The sequence below is a fragment of the Blastomyces gilchristii genome, assembly GCF_000003855.2.
Source record: "Blastomyces gilchristii SLH14081 genomic scaffold supercont1.9, whole genome shotgun sequence".
Lineage (NCBI taxonomy): Eukaryota > Fungi > Ascomycota > Eurotiomycetes > Onygenales > Ajellomycetaceae > Blastomyces > Blastomyces gilchristii.
Window position 1 is genome coordinate 2,354,499 of NW_003101674.1, and position 25,751 is coordinate 2,380,249.

General features: G+C 47.2%; 6 protein-coding genes across 7 annotated transcripts; 4 read left to right on the forward strand and 2 right to left on the reverse strand.

Moving 5' to 3' along the window:
• The first annotated feature begins 1,493 nt into the window (after nt 1–1,493).
• Nucleotides 1,494–6,347, forward strand: BDBG_04769 (uncharacterized protein). Its single transcript, XM_002624859.2, has one exon. It carries the CDS (start codon nt 2,599–2,601, stop codon nt 5,335–5,337), a length of 2,739 nt encoding a protein of 912 aa, XP_002624905.1. The 5' UTR covers nt 1,494–2,598; the 3' UTR covers nt 5,338–6,347.
• Nucleotides 6,348–6,743: 396 nt separating this feature from the next.
• Nucleotides 6,744–10,952, forward strand: BDBG_04770. 2 transcript variants are annotated; one of them, XM_031721829.1, is made up of 6 exons: nt 6,744–7,734; nt 7,888–8,351; nt 8,417–8,854; nt 8,910–9,178; nt 9,241–9,783; nt 9,867–10,952. In XM_031721829.1, exons 2-6 carry the CDS (start codon nt 8,008–8,010, stop codon nt 10,190–10,192), a joined length of 1,920 nt encoding a protein of 639 aa, XP_031578718.1. In that variant the 5' UTR covers nt 6,744–7,734; nt 7,888–8,007; the 3' UTR covers nt 10,193–10,952. The 2 variants fall into 2 exon arrangements, with proteins under 2 accessions (XP_031578718.1, XP_031578719.1); XM_031721830.1 differs by having other exon boundaries at nt 7,888–8,854.
• Nucleotides 10,317–14,593, reverse strand: BDBG_04771 (uncharacterized protein). The gene is made up of 2 exons (XM_031721831.1): nt 12,856–14,593; nt 10,317–12,789 (listed from the first exon to the last, which is right to left on the reverse strand). The coding sequence occupies exons 1-2, from the start codon at nt 12,935–12,937 to the stop codon at nt 11,051–11,053; spliced, it is 1,821 nt and encodes a 606-aa protein (XP_031578720.1). The 5' UTR covers nt 12,938–14,593; the 3' UTR covers nt 10,317–11,050.
• Nucleotides 14,594–14,680: 87 nt separating this feature from the next.
• BDBG_04772 (F-box domain-containing protein) lies at nt 14,681–19,500 on the reverse strand. The gene is made up of 2 exons (XM_002624862.2): nt 18,620–19,500; nt 14,681–18,462 (listed from the first exon to the last, which is right to left on the reverse strand). Exons 1-2 carry the CDS (start codon nt 18,856–18,858, stop codon nt 15,348–15,350), a joined length of 3,354 nt encoding a protein of 1,117 aa, XP_002624908.1. The 5' UTR covers nt 18,859–19,500; the 3' UTR covers nt 14,681–15,347.
• A 417-nt stretch (nt 19,501–19,917) lies between these two features.
• BDBG_04773 (protein kinase domain-containing protein) lies at nt 19,918–21,419 on the forward strand (the record flags this gene model as incomplete). The annotated part of the gene is made up of 4 exons (XM_031721832.1): nt 19,918–20,700; nt 20,729–20,748; nt 20,789–21,085; nt 21,132–21,419. Exons 1-4 carry the CDS (start codon nt 19,959–19,961, stop codon nt 21,417–21,419), a joined length of 1,347 nt encoding a protein of 448 aa, XP_031578721.1. The 5' UTR covers nt 19,918–19,958.
• Nucleotides 21,420–21,978: 559 nt separating this feature from the next.
• Nucleotides 21,979–25,638, forward strand: BDBG_04774 (C6 transcription factor). Its single transcript, XM_002624864.2, has 6 exons — nt 21,979–22,852; nt 22,918–23,352; nt 23,419–23,800; nt 23,869–24,007; nt 24,068–25,135; nt 25,300–25,638. Exons 1-5 carry the CDS (start codon nt 22,152–22,154, stop codon nt 24,472–24,474), a joined length of 2,064 nt encoding a protein of 687 aa, XP_002624910.1. The 5' UTR covers nt 21,979–22,151; the 3' UTR covers nt 24,475–25,135; nt 25,300–25,638.
• Nucleotides 25,639–25,751: the final 113 nt, after the last annotated feature.

Below are 25,751 nucleotides of genomic sequence, written 5' to 3' on the forward strand. Positions count from 1 at the left end.
CACCGAGTACACTAGAAAGAAATTCATCTGTTAGCAATATGGTTTCGGTTAAATATCCTGATTGAATTTGCAGATGTTAAACTGTGTATATCCTAAAAAGTCAGGCATCTTCCATGCACCCTTTAACAATGTTAATTAGCCTTTTGGTTCTTTCCAAGGAAATAAATTACATATAGGTCTTCTCCTGGCTAGTTCTAGTGATTTGTCTAGTGGTGGTTTATAGAGTGGATGCATTTGGCTGCAAACTTCCATGAGAGATTGTCATATTTCCCGGAGCACTGTACCTTACCTAGGTAAATGTCGACGACCTGTTTTCTTGCAAGACCAATCAGACATCTCAAGAACTATTAAAATTTCTTGCACTCCTTGCTAGTCACCGTCGGAGCAAGTCTCCCATGCTGACGGACCAGCAGCATCGCGGGCGTTCCACTTAGATTTGAAAGTATCATGATATCATGACAGGCTGGAGACAAAAGCTTGGCTTGCATGGCCAGGTATGGGAAGGGAATGAGGGTCTAAAGAGGACTAATATGTACGGAGTACGGAGGAGGTGAGATTGAGATAGATAGAGAGCATGAATCAGGCCACTTGGCTGACAGCTTGTGAGCAAAATAGTTATTTAACCAACCCAACCGGTGTTGCTCTTCGTTTATGAAACATTAGCTGCTAAAAAAAATATAAAAATAAAATAAAAAATAAAAATAAAAATAAAAATAAAAATAAAAAAGAAAGAAAGAAAGAAAGAGAGAAAGAGATATACTTACATACTCTTGAGTCAAAGATCGAGCCTAGGGCCAACAACATTCCCTCTCCCATGGCTTGACTCGCTGTCATATCAACTTACTACTCCTTATGTATAGTGCAGTCGACCGCGGGGGGGGAGGAGGCGGCAGAGGCCTGCGGGGTTTAAAAGCAAAAATCACACAGATAAAAAGAAGGCAAGGATGTTATGCAAGTTTCGACCCAGCGTGTCAGAAGCCAACAGAAATTAGAGAAATAGATATTACTATCGCCGCGGGCTAGAGAGTTGAGACTGCACGTATGTAAGCCCAAGCCTGATATCATGCTTGCATCCGAGCAAAGGAAAACCGGGAATTGAGCAGGTGGGTGGTAGTTTATTGTATTGCCACATGATATGTATATGCATTCTAGGAGGCAGCCAGCAGCCTTTTTAATTTTCTGTATACAAAAATAAACAATCTGTCGTTTGGAATGTGCCATGCCGCGGTTAATTCAGCAGATCGGATATTTACTCCAGTTTCCTATTGAAAAACGCAGCCCGAGTCTTGGTTGAAATATCCACAGTCTTTTGTAACGCAAAAGTATTAAGTATGATAATCTTTAATATAAGTACTCCGTAGTTAAATACCAAATATTCGGTTGAGTTTTTAACTCGAGCCAGGGTTCTAGCCGTAACTAACTGGATAACTTACTGGGAGGTTGGCCAGAGTATATTTTTGCAACGAAGATGAAACGTCCTAAATAACTATCTAGAGAGGGGCCGTTTCAGGGGGTTTCTTCGAGAACAAGACAAGACTGAATGGACCAACGAGCAGAAAGCCGAGTAACTTAAATATATGAGGTACGATGTAAATAAACTACCTGCTGCAGTGGTTGCTTGCAGTTTCTTTGATCTGGCCTGATCTATCTCGGCCTAAATACATAAATAAAGACCACCCCTTCTTTGTCCGAAAGCTGTAGAAGCGGGTTTCCCTGGTCTGGATGAAGACTGGCTTGATTTGTTGGTGGTTAGCAGCGTACTCCGTAGTTTAAGGAGATATTTCTTTCTTGCTTCTTCTGTTCCAACAGGGATCGTCATCTTTGGCCCGTCGTCGTCGACTTTCCCCCCTCTTGAGTCTTCCATCCTTCCTATCCTCCTCCTATTTGTCCTTTGCGACCAGCCCTCATCACACTGCTGGAAACCCTTTTCCAACCACCCTTAAAAAAAAGTGTTTGTGACCATATTTTTCACTTGGGTAGAATTTTAATTATTTAGCGCCTGTTCCAGACTCCATTTTAAGCACAAACTGTCCAAGTCGTGGCCCGGATTGAATATTGGCCTCCTGGTGTTTGTTATTTACCTCCCATTCGCTGTATCGTATCGCAATCAAACTATCATCAACCATCATCCACAGCGGATAGAGAGAATTTCTCTGCAAAGCCCTGTCTGTCTGTTCCTGACATTCTTCGCACCGAGGCTTAGCTCGCCACCCAGCAGATTATAGACACAGAGGTTGGCTCCGTTCCATCGATCGATTGTTTTCCAATAATCCAGTGCGACAGCGGACAGCGCCTATATATCGCACCTCACTTCCCGCCACGATCAGCGAACCAGCTTTGTGGGAAATAATTCGGTCTGGGCTTGTGTCAGCGCTGGAAAAAGTATCTGGACTCCTTCTCCGTTATGCGGCCGCTACCTTGGATAACGTGAGAAACCCATGGGCATCGAGTGCTATGGATGAGTTTTCCCCCAGGAATAAGGAGGTTTCAAAAGTTATGCAAAACAAATTTCCTTAACCGGGGACCGTTATCATTATTTTATAAGACTAGTCAGTCCCTTAGCACGAACCCACCCAGACCAACTCGACCTCTGGCAATATGCCGTCAGTGAATATTCTGGAGACAAGCCCGACAACGCCGCCGGCAAGTCATCCGGGTCTGAAAGCCCATAAAGCCCTACCACGAAAACGCGATGTATTGCCTACACAGGGTTTGGCATTTACGTCGTCGAGTCCGAGACCTTATGATGCCACGCCTCCTTCAAACGGGTACACCCATCCTACCGCGCCAGCTCTTCCCTTGACACCCCCTGGCCTGGTATTAGAGCCCTGTAGGAAATCAAGCAATGGTATCTCGCGCGAGGTATCTCACGAGCTTATCCCAGCCACGACAGGAACTGATACGCCAACTCACCAGTTAAGCCCCCCGACACCCGATATTACACCTCCACGAACAGTTTCGCAATTCAAAAAGAGAGAAGGTCTTACTCCAATACAACCGTCCATGTCCTCAAGGGCTGAGTCGTTCACTACTGCCCGAGAAACTTTGTCATCGGAGGAAGAATTGGAAAAGAGAAATGCTGCATCGGTCCAGCCCGCCCCATCGTTGCGTCCAGCCAAACACAAGCTGCCTCATCCGCTGCGAACAAATACGACATCGGCGGAGCGAGGGCTTTTGAGAAATGCAGGGCCACCAAGGGGTGGTGGACCTGTTGCAGATGGAATGACAGTTAGCCAGACAGATGCGGCCACGTTTGATTCTTTTGATGGCCAGTGGACTAAGCTAGATGAAAACGTTATTGCCGGCTTCCAAAAAAAGAAACACAGGCGTCGACCGATCCTCTCTGATCACGACCCATTTTCCCAAGTCAACGCCGGCCCTTCTGATTCGCAACCTATATCTAAATCATCGTCTAGCCGGGAAAAGAGTTTGGAGAAGCGGGTAAAAGACACACAAAATATTCCCGTGACATCTTCCGTTGAGAAGTTTGCGGAGAGTATAGCATGGGTTACGGGAGAGGAGCAGCTTGATATGAGCGAACGCATCCATGCTTGGCGTTTGTCTGGGATATCGACTACATCAACCGTGGAAGCTATGGTAATAGATCCTCCGCAACGAAAGCTACCGACATTACGGCATACAGAAAAGAATTCCTCCCTTCGTTCCGTCAGTTCGCCTCTGCCTAAGTCATATTATGAAGATTCAACGTCGTCTTTGACGGACTCTCATCCTCGTCTACTCAGAAAGTCGGCCCGCATTACCAATGAAAATCGATGGAGTGTGTCATCGGATATGTCTTTTGCTGCAAGCGTAACCTCGACGAGACCAAAGCCGAAGCCTGATGTTGTACCCGTTGTGGTAATTCCCCAACGACAATCCTCGTTGAAATCTACGCACTCTAGTAGCAGGGACCATTCACGAACGCATTCTCTTGGCTCTAGTCGTCGACCTACCACTGCTCCAGACAGCGGCATCGGGTCGTTTGACGTATCTCGACGGACAAGACGCACATTATCCGCATCTTTACCATCAACGACCTCAAAAGATGTGGGCCGTAGGAGCTCTTTGTCTGGGCTAACCGTTCCTCAAAGAAAGTCTTCGTTATCCGCACCCACAAGCCGAAATAACTCTAGGGCGCCTTCACTTACCTCGGAGAGTTTGCAATATCATGCACCACCTCCCACCGTCCAGCCCGCTCTCCCTCAGCGCCGCAATCAAGCGCCCGTGCAACCGATATCTACCAAAACCCCTGTCCCCGAACCTGTCAAACAGTTTACAACTTTAACCCCACGTACGAATGGACAGCCAGGCGATGAAAACGGACCAATGATATCTCCATCTCTGCCTCTCACACCGTTTCAAGCATCCATTCAGTCCTTATCTCCTGGCCCAGTGGAAATTCACGAAGCTAGAGCTGTCCCGTTTTTCTTCCACAATAATACGTCACTTTTGCTTGTAGACCAACAGCCGGCCACCGAATCACGAGCCGTTCAGGAACTGCGAACTTCGCTAGGTGTTATGGAAATGAAAGTTGCCCGACTCACGACACCAGACATGTCTACGCAAGCTGCGGCAGCTGATGTTGATTCTCCACTTCGAAACCCGCGCGCTCCGCCAAAACCCCCAGCAGTCAAGGTTATTCCGCCAACTCCTATGGATGAAATTGACCAGCCTGCTCTTATAGATGAGCACAATCCGGACAAGAACAATGGCGCAATACGTCGGTTCGGCTCTGTTCGCCGTGCCTTGAGTTCCCGGAGACGAACAGAGGCACATACAACCCCGGTCTTGTCTCAAAATGTACGAAACCCTAAAACCAGCAAAAATATAGACAGCAAATTACATTCATTTTGGCTACCTCGACCGTTTTGGGAAGGGCTTGCGGACTCTGATGATGTGGAAGGGGAGGGTATCCTGAGGTCCGATTCCCCCACTTCCAGGGACATCGATGATCTGTACGTTAGCAACTCGTTAGGCATACCGCAAAAGCGTGTCATATTCGCTGGCCCACTATCAGTTATTCGAAGGATGTCCAACCGTACTCGATATCGGACTACCCGTCGTAAGAACGGCAACCATGAACTTCCATCGCACTACAAATCAGGTTTCCCATCACATCGTGTACGCCCTGCTCGCCGCAACCGCAATTTTGCGCTACCAAGAATGGTATTACAAGGACCCATACAATCATTGCGCGAGTTGCAACAGTGGATCACCCATATCCGGCGCCAGAGGGAACAAGATAAGCTTGAGGAGCGGAGAGATAAATTGAGAAAGAGCATCGGGGGGCGCGTTCTCACTAATAACACTACTACAATCGTTCCGGATGGTCGTTAAATCCGATGTGATGAGGATTACTACTATTAACTGCCTTTTTTCCCTTGGGGCTGGCCTCGTGTATACTCGATGTGTAACGCAACAGGAAATTTTCCATTTTTGAAGGGTTTGATATCGATTTTCTATATTTCATCTGTTTTCATAATTTCCCTTATTTTAACATCTCATCAACTTCTTTTCTTCTTCATCCCATTGTCATTTTGTATTGCTCCTTTAGCGGGTGATGCTGAACATGAAAGTTTTACATGAGAGACATGTATCATCACGATGTGTTGATATGATATAATGATTTATGAATACTTCTCTTGCTCCTCCCTTGTCCTAAGCTTGAGAATGGATGATCTATTCGATTTAGCGCAGTTTTTCACCTTCCCGTTGAATGATTTTGATATCTTTTACTATTTACTTTATATTTATTTCCCATGATCTCCTTTCCCTTTCTGCAGACTTTTTCCTTTTCCCTTTTTTGTACTGTGGGCCCTTCAGTTCGGCCCTCTTTTTACCCCCCCCTGGAGCTTTAACGATTTATAAGTGATCTTGCCCTCCGATTATGATTGACGACATATTTAACTGCAACAAAAGATACATACGATAACGAACTTACGTGGATATGAGACGAGATATCCCGAAAGGAGGAGAATAAAAGACCAAAAAAATATTAATATTCCGCTTGGACGGACAAGCCTGTGTTGCCATTTCCACCTTGTTTCTCTCGCCTGGTATTCTGCAATGCCTCCCTTATCTGCGTATGCTGCTGTTCCGCTGATTTTGTTCCTCCTTTGGCCATCCTATATACCAATCTTCTTTGGCGGTTCATACATTACTCTTTGCTGGTTTTTGAGCGTGAGAATGTTGTCCCCACGTATCCTTTTTTTGCGAAGAATGTATATTAAGCACTTTACCCTCCTGAATAGGCTGTCTTTTGCAATACAACGGACGTTTGTTGATTATTAATTCATCATATATGTGGAAGCTGCCGCGATGCTGCTTTGATAAATAGGAACCAAAACTGCTGCACATAAAAATACACCCCCACACGCCAGGGTATATGTATCCTCTTGGAATAATACGCCAAATTAGAAGCCCCACCGCAGAGGTCCTCTCTGTTTCTCAGTCTCCCCCCCCATCACTTTCCCAATGCCTTCATTCTTTCCAATACCTCATCCCCGTCTAGAAATGGCTGCGGCGCCTTGGAAGAATCAAATTCGATCACCGGCACTTCCATTTCATCCTCCGGACCCTCCTGATCTCCCTGATCTCTCCGACCTTCCCGCGTTTCCTTCTCCCCCTTCTGCTTGCTTCCACTCCTATCCTCAGGCCGCTGACGAGTGCCGGTAGGTATGATAGTAGATTTTAGCTGAAGATCCGCCGGACGTGCAGAAGGGTTTAAAGGTTTGGAATATTTGCTTGGTTTGGAGACGGGCTGTTTAGGAAGTAAGGTACGGTGTTTGAATGGAGTTGTCATGTTTGCCGGTATTATTGCCCCTGTTTTCTTCTTCGCGGTGCCATGCCATCCATATTCATCGGTAGTTATGGCACGCTTGATGTCGCGAACAAGCCTCGGCCCCCGGTCCAACCCAGCCGTCGTCTGGATCACATGATCCAGCCTTATCAACCACGTGGTTCTTCGTTGGCTGAATCCTCCACCTCCACCAATCTCACCGACATCGGACACGATCGAGTCAATCAACTTCAATGAACCCCGCCAGCCGGGCAGCACGAAGCCTTAAGTAGCTAAGACCTTACAATCCGTGACACCCACCTGTAAGCGTTTCGAGTGCGTCCAACGACGCACCGACGCGGCGTGAAGTGGGAAGAGAAAAGAACCAAGAGTAACTACTCTGCCCCCGCATTCCCTGGTGCCGCTGCGAGGCTCTCTGCCGCTGCCGACCACGGCTCTTGCCCGTAAACCCACTCGCTCCCAACCTTTCTTTGTTCGGGGTGCTGGTTTTCCCCGGAGAGAAAACAATTCCCAGTGTGGCTGCCCTGACATTTAGCGACGACCATACACGCGGTGCCAGTGGCAGTGGGAGTGTCGCTGGCGTTGGCGTTGGGAATGGTAGCGGTGTCGGAGGTGGTAGTGCTCCAGGAAGAATAGCGACTCCAGCCGGAGCAGCAGGAGTTGGGCCAGCAGAGCAGCAGCAGCAAGGTCACAGCCGCCATGTCAGCCCTATCAGGGGGAATACCACTAGTTCGTTCGCTGCTGGTCCTTCTCCTGCTTCAGTGTCAACTTTTGGTGGTGGAAACCGGAGACGGAATGTGCATACCGCAGGGCTGGATAGCTCGCCAGGGAGCATAGACGATACAGAAGAGGCGGAGAATAATGCCAACAATACCCAGGATGACCGGAAGAAGCAGCCAGTGAAGCGCGCCTGCAATGAGTGTCGCCAACAAAAGGTGGGATGCTCAATTGAGAACTCAGGTTTTTTTTCTTTGGGTTTTGTTTTTGTTTTTCTTTCTTTTCTATGTGGTCGTAGTAACCAGGATACTTCCATTTAGAATGAGCAGGCTGTTTATGAGTCATGCAATCTGCTAACATTTGTATTGTAGCTCCGATGCGACGTTATACAAGAACCTTTTACTACGTGCTCGCGTTGCCGTCGTCTCAAATTGGAATGCAAGATCGAGTCGAATTTCAAACGTATCGGCAAGCGCAGTCGGAATGCAGAGATGGAACGTGAAATAATTGAGCTGAGAAGGCAAATTGCGAATGCCAATGCCGCGGCCAATGCGCAACAACAGCACCAGCAACCCCAGTCGTCTGCATCCACCAAACAAGACTCATCCATTTCTACTACGTTTAGTTCGTCTCAGCGCAACATGTATCAGCCGTCGCCGGGCCTTACAGGGGACCAGTATATGGGACCACATGAAGCCGTTGCATCGCTGCTTGATCTTCGATCAGGGCTGGATTCGTCTAGTTTTCTCAGAAGCCCTAGTGGCCAGATTGTAATGACCAAACGCCTGGAAGATGTGTCGGTTGCACCAGAACGTGTTACAGAATTATTTAGCCAGTTAGTATTCTTTCGATTGAACTTATCGACCGAATCACATCACCGTTATGCTAAATAAGGACTAGATTTTTCACGTTCTATCACCCCTTCCTCCCATTTCTAGATAGAGTTAAACCACCTGAGGAGTACTTTTCCACCTCGCCTCTCCTATTCTGGACTATAATTAGCGTGGGTTCGCGTCGATATCAAGGCGACCGTATTCTCCTGAACGCTTTGTCTGGGCCAGTGTCAAGATTGGTCTGGAGTACATTGGCAGATGTTCCTCAAAGCTACCATGTCGTAAAAGCATTAGCGCTATTATGCACTTGGCCATTTCCCACTAGTAGCACATCGACAGACCCAACTTTCATGCTTTGCGGTATGATGATGCAGATAGCTATGCAAATTGGCCTCCATCGACCGTCTCATGCGCAAGACTTTTCTAAATTCAGGATCGAGTTTAGAGAAGGGGAGTTGAAAGATAGGGTTAAGACTTGGGGTGTTTGCAATATCGTTGCTCAAAGGTATGGATGCCTCATACCTATCATATTTTTAAGTAAATGCTAACCCTCTTACTAGAGTGGCAACCGGTTATGGACAACCGTCGCAAACACTGCTTGACTGGACGCTATCATCACCAGAATCCGTTGACCAGAATTTTAAGCTCCCGCCGGAAATAAAGTGCCGACTGGATATTGAAAAGTTCTGCGATAAAGTAACCAGAGGCCTATACAGCAATCCTCGAGATCCTGTAGGGTTATCAAGCGATGATGAAAGGTTCATTGTAACCACAATTCTAGCCAAGGACTTCGAGGAGCTCGAAGGCCAGCTCAGACAGGAACATAATTGTGTGTGATTTACTTTCTCTTGTTCCCCTCTCCCTTATATAAACTAATAAATTATCTTTTAGCTATAACAAACCTCTACCTTCGGGCAGCCGGCCTTCACCTCCGCCTTTCTGCTTTCTTTGATAACCCGACAGCCAAAGACTACCGCCAGGGCCTCCTAGCACTCTACCTTGCAACCACACTCTTTCTCGACGAGGCTCTAAATCTCGAAACGTCCGTTGGGCCTGTTCTTGCATACAGCCCAAATTATATATATCAGATGACCCTGGCCGCTGGCTTCATTCTTCTGAAGCTGTGCAAAAGCTTCTTCGCAGTCCACATTGACATGGATTATACAAAAACCCTTTTCAACAGGACTATCTGGGCTATACGAAGTATGTCCGTCACGAACAATGATCTCCCTGAACGGTTGGCAGAGGTTTTGGCACAAATGTGGAGGACGGGAGGTGCACCTGTCTCCCCATATGTCGGCAGCTCATCGGTCCGCCCGGATATGGACGATACCCTGCAGCTGAAAGTCAGATGCCGTATGAGTATGTCTCTTGTCTACGATTCTGTTTGGCGATGGAGAGAAGATTTTCAAGCTAAAGGAAGGAATCTGGAATGTATGTTTCCCTCTTTCTACTAATATACCGATGCCCCTTCCCATATCCAAGGTTTCCCCGTGATTCTAACAATCGTAAACCAGCCTTCCTCAAAAACCCAACCAACCCAGACTCCAATGCCGACTCTTCTGCCTCATCCGTTGCCCCGTTGCGCGCCTCAAGTTCAACCCCTGGTATTCCCGGGGCAGATTCCAACCTTGCATCCGCACCCCCCTCTCACTCAACCAACATCGGCGGAGAAGGAAGCCTCAGCACAGCAGGTCCCGGTAACGGGATGGGGATCCTAGGAGGCTTCATGGAGCCGAATTACGAAGTATTTGATCCCCTCAATTGGATGCTGGATGGGTTGGTGGACTTCCCGTACTCGTTCAATCAGGTTCAGGGCTTGGAATCGCAGGGCATTGCCTAATCGCCTATTTCTGATTCTCTTCTCTTCTTTTCCTTCCTTTTCTTTTCCCTTTCTTCTTATTCGTCACAAGATTAACGGTTATATACTACTACCCCTTCTGTTTCTTGCTAGAAATAGAACTCTTCTCCGTTTACGTGTCTTTACTGTATATTTTTCACACTTTTATTCCCATTCTTGTTTCGATTGCAGTATCACATATCTTTTCTTGTCCTTTTTTTTTCTCCTTCTAGTGAGTTGGATATTCACAGAAGAAAGCCATAGGGAAGGCGCAAATTTTTTACGTATGCTAGCTTCTTTGGGTCCTTAACTCTGTGGTACTGCAATGAAGTTATACCATGGATCAGTCAATTCACAACCCATTTTTGACCTTTATATACCAGTTCATGCTGTAGATCGTTCGTATTCTTTTCTTGATATGCCCTTATTCCCACTTTTCAATACCTTTTATTGTTTCCCAGTCTACTCCCACTTTCTATCATTTTCATTTCACAAAGCATTTTTTACAACGGCCAGATTTCGATATGAATTATATGGTTCATTCATGTGCATACACCACACCGTAGAGTTACGAGGGGCGGGGATGATTAGATTCACCTAGGCGATAATGGGGTATCATAGATATGCAGAATTCAGATTCGTAGAGCATCGTACCAGTGGTGCGACGAACAAATACACATAAAATGCCAAATGCTAATGAAACTAAAGGACACTGGAATCAAAGAAAGGAGTAGAAATATCAGCAAGGTGTAATGAAAACTCCCCTCAAAACGAACATCTGGTTAAATACCTAGGCATCTATACCAGCAGGTTAACTAAACCAAGTAAATCGGGGTCAAAACACCGCTGCCAGTAGATTTATTATTCACCACCACAACCACCACAACCACCGCCGCCATCACCGCAAGCCCCGCCGCCATCAGCATCCCACCCACATCCCCCTGCCGCAACCTCAGCGGTGCATGTGGACGCAACACAATTACCTGGAGCGCCAATTCCCATGCTCATGCATGCCGGACTACACGGATATAAGTGTGTATTGATACCCGGATCGACCGCGAAGGGAATGTAAAGTGCCATTGCCAATGGCAAACCCCATACGATGGCAGTCGCTGCATACGGGCTTTCCCCGGCTTTGTCTGTGCTTGATGGTATAATCGAGAGGCGCTTCGCCCCAGAGTCGCCACTACCACCTCGTGTCAGGACGGATTTCGTGCTCCGTCTCCGTATCCGTCGCATGGCCTTTTCATATTTCCACTGAAGCTTTAAAGCCGCTAGCTCGCGCCCGTCCGGGCGCTCGAGGGGATTATCTACAGGATGCACAGCGTTATGAGTGGATATATGAGGGCTTTTGAGCGGGTCTCGATTAATATCCTTACGCATGTGCAGTTGGTCGCCTCGCTTTTGAGCTTGGGAGGTCGAAGAGGATTTGAAGAAGCCGCCGTTGTGGGATTCTCTGATGGCTTCGCAGTACCAGCACGTACATTCACTATATACCTGGCCCCCTGTGATCCGCTGGTATTGCTTTGATGTCCATTGGAATGCCGTGGTGAGTTTGGTCTCGGAGACCTTATCGTCGTGGTTGATGAACCATCCACCGGCATGGCGGGTGGAATATGTGAAATACTTATACGGCGAGAGTTGGTGGGTGTGCCAGGCGAGGTCAACGTCAAGCGTAGGGACGGCCATTTCTGTGCGGTTCTCCGATATAATTCGGAAGAAATATATATATTTCGTGATGAGGCGGTTCATGGTTGACTCGAGTGCGGGCGAGTGTATCCAGTCAATGTTGTCCATCTTTTGTATGAATGTTCCCTGGCGGATAACTGCTCCGACGAGGTCAAGTGCGAAAGGCGACGAGTTATCCCAGTATCGAGACATCATTTTTCGGATGGCGATGCGTTCTTCAGTATCGGGTTTGGACGCTGCACCATGAAGTGCTTTCTGGACCTTTTCTTCATCCGCGAGGGTCTCACCTAGGAAATCGCGTACCATAGACATCGATGCAGAGGGGTTCTGGGCGAGGTCAACTAGATTGCGTAGCGGCCCACGAATTACTAGCCTGATGAGATTGTTGGGGAAAGAAGGCCCGCGGTGATCCTCATCTCTGTCCTCTGGGACCCCAGTCGTGTCCAAAATGGTCCCGGGCATCGGAAAACATCCCGTAACAAGCCGTTGTACGTCACGACGAAACTTCGCAACGCGAAGCTTTTCGTGCGTGATAGTAACCCCACAATTATTGCAAACGGCTTTGAAGTTTTCGTCTCCAAAACCGTCGCAGTATTCAAAGGGATGATCTATTGATCCGATCTGTGGGTTTTCTTGTTGCCATGGAACAATTACATGAGCTTCACACTGTGGGCAGTTTAAAGACTTACACGGGCTATCATGATTGCTGTCCCACTGAAGGCCCGTTTGCATGCTGAAATTTGCTGCTGCTTCGGATGGAGGGGTGTACTCAAATGTTCTATGGTCGATGCTGGAATTCACAATTGCCCATGGTAAACCCGTCCTCCAGAAGCTCATTTTGCCTAGGCGAATGCAGTCTTCTAGAAAATCTCGAGGATTCAGCATGTATGCATGCCATACCATCAAAACATCTGCGCATAAATAATAATTAGCTATTTGCAAACGGGCATAAATCATCCGAAGCCAGGGAATCTAACCTAAAGGAGGCATAATATCAACAGTCCAAGCAATCGTGTCTTGCCAGGCCGTTGAAGCCGCATGTCTACCAGGACGCTTCATATCGTAAGTGGTAAGAGCCCCATTACTAGAACCAAAGCCATCAGTCCTAATGCACTTTTCGTGCCAGAGGGAGAACCTGTCCACTGCTCTACCGACCTATACTGCCCATCGTTTTTCTCTAATCAATTGAGCACCTTTGAGCCTGTATTCCTCGGTCTGGTATTTTCCATACTCTGCGTCGTAGAGATTAAACAGGCCGTCAGTTGTCGAAATAGTGTCACGAAGATCCGCTAGAGCGGCCAAAAGTTTTAAATGCGCAATACATTGATCCGTGGTAACCGGCCCAGCGATGGCAGGATTGACAGACCCTTGTAGGCCTAGTGGCTCAAAATGAAGCTCTCGAAGTGACGCTAATGGAGCCGTACTGCTCGCATTGGGATCATCTGGCAAATACGATGGCGGAGGGTCATTCGATGGAGGTAAGTTAAGAGTGGACGGGGGTTTCTCGTTGGTATTTGGTTGAGATGCACTCATGGCGAGAAGAAGAACAGTAAAGCCCAGCCGTTATTTTGCACCTTGCGTTTGATGGTGGTGAGGGGTTAGGTCGTCTTTCGGGATTTAGCCCCTAAAACAGCAGAAGGTTCCTGAACAAACGAACAGTTAATGACCCCAAGGCTGTAACTTATGATTTTGCGTCACATAGTCATGCATGTATAAAATACATGGGCGGATGGACGAGATATCTTGGGCGAAGGTGGCTCTGAATTTATCCACTCAACTCTTCAATGCAGTTCAGCCTGTGCTATAGTAGAATCTTAATCATAAGCTTGTTAAGTGTTTGATAGTTGATACACATCTGTCATTTCTCACCTGCCTTTTTCATAAATAGAGTCAACAAGAGGGAATAAAAAGGTCATGGAGACGGATTCTGATAGACTCTAACGGTCATTGTGGTAGAAGGGGATTAACATGTATTCATTCTGAAAGCACATTGACTAAAGGAGTCAGTTGATCAAAACTGCTTCGCCTTGCTGTCGGAGGTGCGCCACAGCTGTAATAAGCGTTCGTCGACTGGCTTTCTCGATGGAGCCAAAATACGGAGTACGGAGTAGTCAAGATAATATTTAGATAGAATGGCGTTTTTGGGAAAAGGTGATGTTTTGATTTTCGTTTGGCGAGCTTTTGTTGAAGAAAGCTCCTGATTTTGATGAGATTTGACCGAGTTGGAAGCCATAACATCTCGTGGGATGACATTTACGTCGAAGAACTCGAACTTGCTTATAATCATATTCAGTGTACCGTTATGAGTATGTTTGTTTACCATGTCCTGGACCTGTTGCATGGCTTGATGCGAGAGCCTAATAAGAGGAAAGAGAACGTGAACCTCACAGCCAGCCACAAACTCTATATAAAGGACAGCCAAGCCACACCATCGCGCGCTCGCGGTAGCTTGACTGCATGTCTCTCGGTCCATCAATCAATCCATAAATGGCCTCGTGTTTTGTGGGGGGCGGAGTCGAGGGGAAAAATATTTCGCAGTGTTCACGAAAAGCTTCAGCTCAGGGGGGATTAAATAGGGCATTGAGGGGCAACGGATGTCAGGGAAAAGTGCCTGTAGAGATGTAACTTGACCGGGGAATGAGAAACTATTTTCTCATCCTTCAACGAAGGCGCAAACTAGATTAATGCCGTGACCCCGAACTAGAAGAGTTGATATTTTAAGTTACCGGCACGATTTTTGATAGAAATCGAATACTCTGTTTAACGATAACAATTAAAAAAAAAAAAAAAAAAAAAAAAAAAGATCAGTTGAAAGAGAGATGCTCGAGAGACGACATTGTATTTTACTCAGTAGAAATAACTACATCTCTCAATACAGCTTGTCGATCTCCATACACATTAAACGAGTTGGCACGCTGACATTGTCCCTAACGCTCATCGAGCGCCCAGAAAGATATCCAGAGATTCCCTTCTCTTCCAGATGTGTGGGGTATATACAAATGATTAAAAAGAGATAAAAACACTTAAATTGAAAAATAAAAAGACCTATGTATAAATGGAGAGAAAAAGTGGAAGGGACAAGGGGAGGGGAGCAGGAGGAGAAAGGCTTGTATGGTGGGTGTGTTTGTTTGTCGCGGGGCGGGTCAATTTCAGGCATGTAATGGAAAAGGTTACGAGGGGAGTAACGAAACCAAAGGCATCGCGAATGAACGTCGTAGAGCAAAGCACGAAAAGAGTGCTAAACAGTGTCACAAAATCCTGCCGGGTAGGGTATGTCAACGCCTTGATTAATAGAGAGAAAAAAAAAAAAAGAAAAAGAAAAAAGACACAGCCACTCGCGGACGTATAGAAAGCAGAACAGAATCAGGAGATTGAATGCCCGGAGGAGAAACAGGGAACAAGAAAAATAAACCCGGAATCCGGTCAGTCGTTCTCGGAGCTCTCAATGCCCTCCAATACAGTGTGCTTCTCACAGAATTGAACACCTACCCTCCCTTCTCTTTCTCCTCTCCCCATCAGCATCGCTCCATTCGGTCATTCCACCTCTCAACTCTTCAGCCATCCGGCGCTGTCCTACCTCTGCATCAGAATGAGAACTTGAAATCATTCGCCCTGAGCGGGGGTCGAAAAAGGCGCCACCCGTTCCGAACCTGCGGCGGGGTATGTCTTGGGATCTTGGTCTAGATCGGTGAGTCTCTTGGTTTGAACGGACGGTGTAGAGGGTCTCCATACGGCGAGGTGGTTCATGAGACTGAAGGTGGGGGGAAGATAGAGCTTGGGGTTTTGTAATAACAGGTGAATTGTTGGGAGGAATGGTATGGCGGGGAATGGGGTGTGTGCTTATTGAATCCAATTGCGATGATCTCAAATGAGTTGACTGTCCACGTTGGGAAGAACTAGCATTGAAATTCCTTGCCGTTGGTTGGGACCCGTCTATAGTATCCTCAGTAGCGGACAATCGTCTGATTCCCGTGCGTCCGTGTTGGTGTGTATCAGAAGTGGCAGATGGAGATGCTGAATTGGCTTGTAAGTCAAATTGATTGGTAGGGCCGTTTCTACCAATCACTCGGACTGGCATATGGGTAGCTCCTAAAGAAGACCCAGAAACCATAGGTGAAATTGGGGACGAATTTTCCGCAGATGAGCCGTGGGGGAACCTAGGCCGGGGCAGCTCTGTCGAGGACGGTGAAATTTGTGTATTTACAACAAGCGGTTGAGACGGAAGGGAAAGGTTAGTTGGCGCAGAGCCACCTCTATGATTCAGCACGGGTGGCACTATCGGACGGCGTTCACTAGACTGAATCTCGGTTGGAGTCATCGTCCCGGGTACGCCATCGGTAGCTGCTCTTGCATGACTAGGAGGGTATGGAGAGGTATTATTCCTTCCGAGTGGATTACCTTGGCGCAGGGTATCCGGGGATTGTCCTGCCCTCGTCCTAGGAACAGGAATACGCTCCATGGTTGACCTCGTTCGTTCCATAGCGTTCTGTGAGATAGAGCCAAATCGGGATGTTTGTGTCCGTCGGAGGTCGCGGGAAGCATTTCCATTACGCATCCGTGGGGCGGGGTTGGTCGGCGAGGGTAGCAACGTTCTTTGAATATGATCCGGGAGAGGCTGATCTGCGTCGGGGGTATAAGGCGGTGGTGGAGGAACCCAGTTATCGGCATCACTTTCGTGTGGTACCACTGGTCGCCGGTTTACTAAGACTGAATTTGCGTAGCGAGCATTTTGGAAGCGATTCCTGTTGGCTGCAGCGGTAGCGGCTCCATTAAGAAGGCTTTGGGACCGTGGCTGGGTGTTTGAATACGGAACCTCGATAGCCTGGAGGTCAACAGATAGGGTGAGATCTGTGGGGGAACTAGGCTGCGATAAACTATTTCGATTCCCCCTGGTTGGGACCGGTGGAGTTTCAATATGCGAACTTCCAATACTCGCACGATGCCTAGCGAGCGTACCAGAGCGCTCAATGACAGCATTACGATCTCGCCCCAGTCCGCCACGTCTATTAACCCGCGTCCTCCTTCTCTCTAGCTCAACCTCGACAGCCATGCTTGAATCCCGTTCCGGTAATGGTATGGGCTCTGCCTCGCCCACTTCAATTGTCAACTCAACTGCCTTTCCATTAGTCGGTGAACGCGCAAAATCAAAAATGGCAATCCTGCCACCATCTACTGGCAGAAGATCATCGCCCATTTCTCCCAGGAAAGAGTTAACACCCCCAGGAGCTGCTGCCACGAGCCGCTGGAAACGTTTCTCTCTAGGGTTTCCTAGGTTGACGCCGTCTACCCATTTTATTGCCGTGATATCATTCATGGATGATAGGGACCGCCCATGGATCAAGTGACTGGGCGGTTTTACCACCTTGTTGAGCCTCTGTGAATTTGTACGAACTGGCCGTGAACCCCAATTTCTTTCTAGGACGACATTTTGTGCTGACGGTCGATCCGAAACATCTGGAATGCCGTATAGCCACATCCCGGAATCTTGGAAACCCAATACCAATAGCTCCCCATTACAGCCTGCCGTAGGGGCAAAGCATGGGCCGGGTTCTTTTATCTCACCGTCTCCACCAGGTCCTACGAAGTACGTAAACCCACCCCGCGCATCATCGATTTGGCCAAGGCGAAAAACTTGCAACTGGGTGTCATATCCAACAATCCAAGTAACGCCTTCATCAGCAACTGTCGACGGAATCAGTGTGACGTTATTGTAACCAATCGTGATGTCCGGAGATAATATCTGAGTTGTCCACATTCGGGACTGCAGCTCTGGCGAAGGCAGTTCTGAATCTAGGTCCATATAAAGAGGTGGTGAGATGGATACCATTCTGGCCTCGAGAGGATCATTTGACGAGCCAACTAGCATCAAACCATCCCGTGAGAACGATAACATATCGGTATGAAAACATCGCACAGCCCTGCGATCAGTTGCCAGTGCCCTCTCCCCCAAAGCATGCACCTCGATACCGCCATCATAAGAAATAGCTAAAACTGTCCCTTCGGGAGATAAGGAGATTGTCCGGGGAACATTGTCCAACGTAATGGCCTGGATTAGGTTTACATTCCCATTAATGAGGCGATAAACATTCGCTTGGTGAATAGAGGAAACCACCGCCAATAGGCTTGCGTCTTCGACTATTGCAGCCGTGACAGGCCGTCGCAGAGTCTTTAATTCGTAAGAAACAGATATTGGGTCTGTGGATAAGTCAATCACGAAAATTCTAGACGAACTTAACGCCAGTAATTGTCGCCCATTTGCCGAGAAAGTAAACTGAAAAGCTTCTCCTTGGGGAAACGCGGATGATGAACATGCTGAAGCCGAAATGAGATTGATCAGGGTTTTTTGGGGTCTGAGAAATGATTCGAACAAATTTCTCCTAGTTTCGCGGGCAAACCTCCTCTTCAACTGCCAGAGATCTTCTAATATCCAAGGGCGCTGCACGCTGTCATTGTTTCGCAAAACAGTGGATGTACAACAATCTAGATGATAGCGATACAGCTCAGGAAGATCAGACACTGTCCGCCATTTCCTATTTAACAGAGCGAGAGACGCGAAAGCGTTTGCGTCAACAGTATACAAAATCCTAAACAAGAAATGTGAGCCCCATTCAACAGATATCGGAATTATTTCTTCTTTTCATATTACCTTCCGTATTGGGAAGGAAATAATAAAAAATAATAAAAATAGATAGCCTGCATATTCGTGGCGCAGGAAGAGGAAGATCTTAAGACTTAACTTACCTCTCAATTATTTGATGTGGAAGAGAACCTAGTAAATCACAGCCCTGGGATTGAGGATTTTTTGAACCTCCATCGTTCTGCTGTCGCGTTTCGCTTGTTGAAGGCCTCCAGGAGGGAGGTCTGTCATCAGCAGGGGAGGGCGTCAATGGACTTGCAACCGCATCGAGGGTCATATCTGGTTCAACACTGGCGGGATTCTCGATACGATTCCAGGGTGAATTAGAATCACCGTCTTCCATGGCCGTGGCGAGAATTCCTTGCAACTACACATCATCAATGGTAGGGCTCAAAGTATCTGGTAGGGCCGCACATGTCATGGCGATGTTGGTAGTTGGGAATGTCATTTGTCTCGTCTTTGTTTCGTGTGCGTACATCCGAGCCCGCAACTAACAAGAAGGCCGAACTTGAGTTGGGCCCTGTCTTGGGGCTGTGTTGGAACTGGGAGATAAATTGCAAGCAGTTTCTGTAACCTTCACAATATCTGCAGGAAATAGGACCTATAACCATGCCCTTGCTGGCAGAAGTGCCGTGATGGGATTCGCCGCGATCGACCTCTCTAATCCTGAAGAACCGATGAAAAGTTGGCCATTGCAGATGCGACCGCCGGCAGGAGATTGAGACGAGCTTTGTGTTCTGGATCCTAAAATAGCAACTTATCACTGCTCCAATGCTAGTCACACACCCACGCCAATCGTATCCTCGTTGGTCCATCCCTTCATCTGGCGCCCAGATTTGCGGTCGCCAGGCTAGCGCTCTGGTGGCCAATAGTTAAATGTCAGCAGCGGATGCGACCACGGTGGGCCAGGTAGTTAAATAACTAGTTAGCTCAGTAAGCAGCCAGGTTCTCCGTCTGCTTCCTGCAGGATTGCGTTGTTCTTTTAAATCATTTTAATTTGATTCTAGGGTTTTTTTGCCGGTCTATCAACTTCTCCCCTACTTTTAGTTCCAGATGGTCAGGTCCCGTTGTAAGGTAAGATTCCATACGCGGAGTACATAACATACATATACATAACATAGCTCGGAGTACACGCGATCTTCACACAATAACATCTGGAGCCTTGGTGTTAAACCAACCCGATTATTTCCAAACTGCCCTGAATGAGTGGCAAGGCTCGGATTGTTTATCCTGAGTTTGGTTCAACTCTTTCTCGAAAAACAACAGATGGGTGGATTCTAGTTACATAGTTCGGGGTAAGATCTTGTCTAAGTAGTCTAAAAATCCCCCCCCCCCTATAGAGATAAATGATTGTGAATAATCTCTCATATATCAATTGAATACTTTCACGTCATTGCAAGGATCGAAGCCGGCACGACTCGAACAATAACAGAGGTTCTCACCATGGTTGTTTGCATCTCTCCCTGGTTGGTATCACGACCGTTCGTATTCTATGGTCGGATACCATATCATTTCCATGCTACTCGTCGCACTTCTATCTCAGATCGCTACCATGCGCCTGCGATGATGATGAGGAGCTCGTTTCTCGTTCGAAACTGCTCGACTGCATCCCAGAATCCTCACCGACTTCTCCTCCATGATATGAAACTGGAAGAAGAGCTCCCAGGTTACAATCCCATTCTATCCAGTCAGGCTGGGAGATGTATTCGAGTCCAGATATCAAGTCATTGCGAAGCTCGGGTTTGGAGTGGGTTCGAGTGTATGGCTCTGCCGAGACTTAGAGTGAGAAATGAAGCGATCACAACATCCAGGCAGCCCTTTGAGTTCAAGTACCTGATGCGTTTTAGGTCCGGTGACTACCTAACTCTGAAAGTCTGCACCTGCAGAAAGGTGGCTGGTGTAACTGCCCAGTCTACCAACGAAGCGGCTGTAACGAGACATATTCGAGCCAGCGATTATGAACATCCTGGTGACAGATACCTCCGCCTGATACTCAGAGAGTTCACCATCCACGGGCCTGGGGGTGAACACAGATGCCTACTGTATACACCTCAGGGAATGACTTTTAAGGAGTTCCGCAATTTACTGCCAAACCGGTTGCTGAATAAGGCACTCCTTCAGCAGACATATCAGTTAATCTTGATTGGGCTCGATCTTCTGCACCAACTAGGTGTGGTACATACAGGTATGATTCTGTGTTTTATCTAGAACAGGCTTCTTCACTACGATGTGCGTATGCATATTCCTCCGCTGACATTCTTAATCTCTTTTAGATATATCGCCTAATAATATCCTCCTGGGTGCCCAGAGCTCCTCTATTTTTTTCTAAAATCGAGCAGTCTGAGTTAGAACATCCTAGCGCCCGCAAAGTCTTCAGGGACCGGGTCATCTATCAATCCCAATATATGCTCATAACCGATGGCACGCCAGTGCTTTGTGACTTTGGAGCTGCCTGGATTGGCGAAGGGAAACATCGAGGCGATGTCATGCCTGACTTCTATCGTGCACCAGAGGTGATTCTTGGGATGGAATGGGACTGCAAGATTGACATCTGGTCAATTGGAGTCATGGTGAGTCACCTGCAGAACTAAACCATTACCCGCAGAACGCCCGCAGAACATGCTCGAGATCTTTGCATACCAAAGCGCTAGGAGCGCGTATCTACTCACGATATGGCAGATATGGGATTTATTTGAAGGCGGTCGCCTTTTTTACGCCTTCAGAAACCGCATTCTGGATGATGAGCAACATCTTGCTGAAATGGTTGCTCTCATGGGACCTCCACCCCAGAGCTTCCTTCAAAGGAGTGAGAAATGCCGTAATTACTGGGATGTAGAAGGAGAGTATCTTGCCATATCACCTGCTCATCCCCCGGAAGAGATTATAAAGCTGAAATTATTCTAGGACGGTGGAATGCGACAACGCCCATTCCCGATCAGTCATTTGACACGAAAGAGTGGCGTCTAGAAGGTGACGATCACTGGCTGTTGTTGGATTTTCTTAGCAAAATATTCAGGTGGCTTCCCGAAGAACGCGCTTCAGCACAGGAGTTAATATCCAATCCATTTCTGATGCAGCATCATGAACGACCACAAATAGCTAACACATCATGAGTCTAGAACTGAGGCATTGTCTAAGACAACGTAAATATCCTCTTTTGGGAAAGTCCGTGTACTCTTCTTACAAGGATTTGAAGGGGTTGTGTGAAATCTACTGAGTTTTTCTTGTAATCTCTCAACTCTGAACCTTTCAGGCTGAACGGTAGTATAACTCATCTTCGTAATCATGCTTAATCGTTGGTTACCTATGAACCTTGGTCGCTAGTTATTTAGCCAAGAGCCCCTTTTTTACCCCAAGAAAATACGGAATGCGGAATGGTCGGCTAGTATAACCACGTGATAAATTCCGCTCACCCTTAGCCGATGGATTGCCGGAGTGGAATGATTTACAAGACGGTGATATGCTGCAATTGTTCAACCCGCTACTATCAATGTCATGCTTTTTACGTATTTGTTCCATTTGAATGTACTTAGGTTCGCTGCATTGATGGAAGATGCTATTATTTGCCAATAATCCTTGAATATTCGTCGCCTCTTTTTGATGCCTCATTGATGCCCAGATGAAGGTGTGGATAACATGTCCGTAACCACCAGCCCTCCCCCGAAAGGGGCCTCAAAAGATTATCATTCGGCTCCTATCTCTACTGGCGCTCGTCCTTACAGGTCTCACAAAATTCGTGCCTGTGATTTATGCCGCAAAAGGAAATCTCGATGCACTGTGGATCTGCCAGGCGAGTCATGCCTTCTTTGCCGCGTTCAAGGGGCGGATTGTCACTACCGTGAAGGTCCGATAAAGCCTGTTGGAACTCGGTTTTATGACCCGAATACTGGGGATAGTGGAACACCTCTCAGCGGTTCGCAGACTCCACAGAAACGACTTCGGACCCATCAATCCCCAGGCCTCTCAGGGGTTCCAACATTGGCTGATGAGACGCCTAGCCCAAATAGAAGGTCCGCTCCGCGAAGTGACAGCCAAGCTGATCACAGTTCTCCACGCGCCTTTGGAGAACCATTTGGAGAATCGGTCCATATTGTTGGGCCAGTTGCTGCTGAGGATGCTCAGGTTATTGAGAGGTTCATGCCATCAGAGAGCTCGAAAAAGCGATCGGATGCTAAGGCTCCATACAATGTATACTCCAACGATCCTAAGAAACCAATTCTTTACACGACGGTGTCAAGACGCAGACAAGGCCTACGGACAACTGGAATCCCCGGTGAGAGCCAGAAAGAAATTCTCGAGCAGATTCTTGGCCCATTTAAGCACGATCTGGTAAAAATGTATGCGAGAACTTCCCAATCTTGTGTGCCAATTCGGATTTCTCTAATTTCGTACGAACAATTAGCTTTCTGGACAGAATAAACTCTTCATTCCTCATATTCGATGAAACTTCCTTCCTGGAATCCAATAGAACGGACAATGGAAGCCTCCCACCAGCTCTGATGTGCCAAGTATATGCCCAGTCTCTCATCTACTGGGACCAGTCTCGTGTTTTGGCGCCACATCCCAAACCAGACATTCGATACGCGGTTAATCTTGCAGTAGCTGCATTACACGAGGAGTTTTCTGCTCCAGGGTTATCAACTTTAAGCGCTTCTTTGATAGACCTAACAGGCAGACCAATTTTCTCCATGACCGGTAATGCAATTAATAGCGGTCGCACAGTGGCTCTTTCTCATTCCCTTGGCCTCAATCGTGACCCGAGTTGTTGGAAATTGTCACGGGCTGAAAAACATCAGCGTATTCGCTTGTGGTGGGGTGTACTCATCCATGACCGGTGGTACGTTTATCTTGTTGTCTATTCTCACTAGCTTAACTACGTTTTATGGACTGAAAGAAAGTACAGGGCGAGCCACGGCCATGGTGTTCCTCCACAAATCAATAAAAACCAATACGATGTACCACTTCCTACGGTTCAAGTCCTAATCCCGCAAGGAAGCCCTAGTCAGCAGAGGATAAAATCAGCGGAGTGTTACATTGCGTTGTGTCAGCTCACCGAGACTCTAGGCGATCTACTCCCGCTGATATATGGATTGCAACCAAAATCACAAAACGAGACTTCTAAAACGCTTCGAAAATTGCGGACAAATTTAGATTCGTGGGAAGATTCACTTCCAGAATGGCTGAAGAGCTCCCCTGCAGATTCTCCAACTCCTGTTTCGGGATCAAGCAGCTTATATCTCGCGTGGTTAACTTTGAAAATGCTCATTTGCCGTGTTGAATTACAGGTAATATCGCCGTTAATGTCTCGTAATTTAAAAGACTTTTTTCATGAGTACCTAACGTTCACTTGTAGGAAATCAATAATTCGGATAACCCAACCAATCCTGAAGGGCGGCAGTATTTCCAGACCGAATGTAGGAGAGCAGCCGAAGATGTGGTGGAATTCATGATCTCGTTGAAAAGATCTAATTTTGACGAATTCTGGCTGCCTTGTAAGTCATTCTAAGGGGATCATGACTCGTAAGAAAGAGTATACTTATACTTTGATGCAGATAGCGCTTACCACCTCACGTCAACCGCGACACTTTTGGTCCGATGTGCCCTCGAAACGTCCGACTCAGACATCGCCCGATCTTGCCTTTCCAAGGTAGATGTACTTCGTGATGCACTATACCGAGCCCGAGTAGAGTATGACTGGGATCTTGCCGATATGTGTCTTGATCATTGCGAACGGATCTTGACCAAACAACCTGGAATCACTTCCGATGAGGCGCCAGGCGCGGATCAAACCAATCAACCGCCCGATCTTGCTGCTCTCCCTCTTCCAGATAATCTAACGCAGAATGACATTGTCAATGACATGATGTCGATCTCTGGCACATTCGGTACAATGGATGGGTTCCCATTTGATATGACAGGGATCTGGGATGTATCCGGATGGCAAGATGACTTTGGCTAAATTTAGAGAAAACAGCAAGACAGACGTGGCCGCTTCTTTCTAAATGACAGCCCTGCCAGAGCATAGTTGTCACAAGACGATGAGACATATGAAAGTGATTTTGCGGATGCATTATAGCGGCTGACCACAAAAATAATAATAATGACAGTCAAATATTGAGCGGAATGTACTCCTCGGCGAGTGGAAGTTTTAGTTTCCCGATCTTTTCTGGCGAAGTTTTCTCCAACCACTAAAGTACTTTCCCACATGAGGGGACCGGCAATGCAATAGCCAACTTCGAGGGGTATTCTATAAAATGCAACTCTACCTACCTCTCCTAAAATGTATGGAATTTACTTCTTCAATTGGTCTTCTGTCTCAGTCGAAATAACGACTCTACGACCTGCAAAGTTAAAATATACTCCATATCGTCCCTTTAATTAAGTCACCCCTACCCGCTTCAACGGAATCAACTTCCCGCAATAACTCCCAGCGTTAGCGATATTCCCAGCAACTTAGCTCCTAAGATAAAACCAGAGTCTGTGGAGAATGACGTGAATAAAACGTACAGATACTCAGCAATGCCGAACAAGGCCGAACCTGACAAGGGCCATCCATCCAGAAAGCAGGGGATGACTTCAGGTCCGATGTTTCGACAGTACCTACGGAAAACATAATACAGGTGAGGAAAGCCGCTTTACTCCCAGCAAAAGGACAACTCTACATCGTCCAATTTGGTTGGATAGTGACGTGCACTGTCTTATAGCAGCTTCAATCCATTTGATCCAAGGACAAATGATACAAGGAGGACATATTAAAAGTTCGGTATTTCGCTGATACCAGTAGGCAATTCTCGAAGCCTCAGTTGGGGCCAAGATATACGACGAAGCCGGTGACACCTCTGTCAAGTGCTTCAAAATAAGCTCACGAGCTTACAGGCAAAGAAGCCGCGCGGTGAGCGCTTTCAGGGACGATGTGAAACCAAATTTGCCTCCGCACGCACCTGGTGCAGCCTCCCATACAGTTTTGTTAGATCATCGCGCCCATGTTTACTGCTGGGAATTGGGAGCTCTCCCGGCATTATCGCAGGCTTTGGTGACCCTCGTGATTCCTAGTAATGGGATATATTTGACGCTGAAAGATGTGAAGAAGAGTATGCTCTTAGGAGAGAACCGTGAGTTTCCCATTATTATTATTATTATTATTATAAGTATCAAACGCTCGCTTACGCTCGCTATGCTGCTTGCGCAGCCCCCTCTACCACTTTCACTCTCTACCCCTACCCCCCCTTATCACCC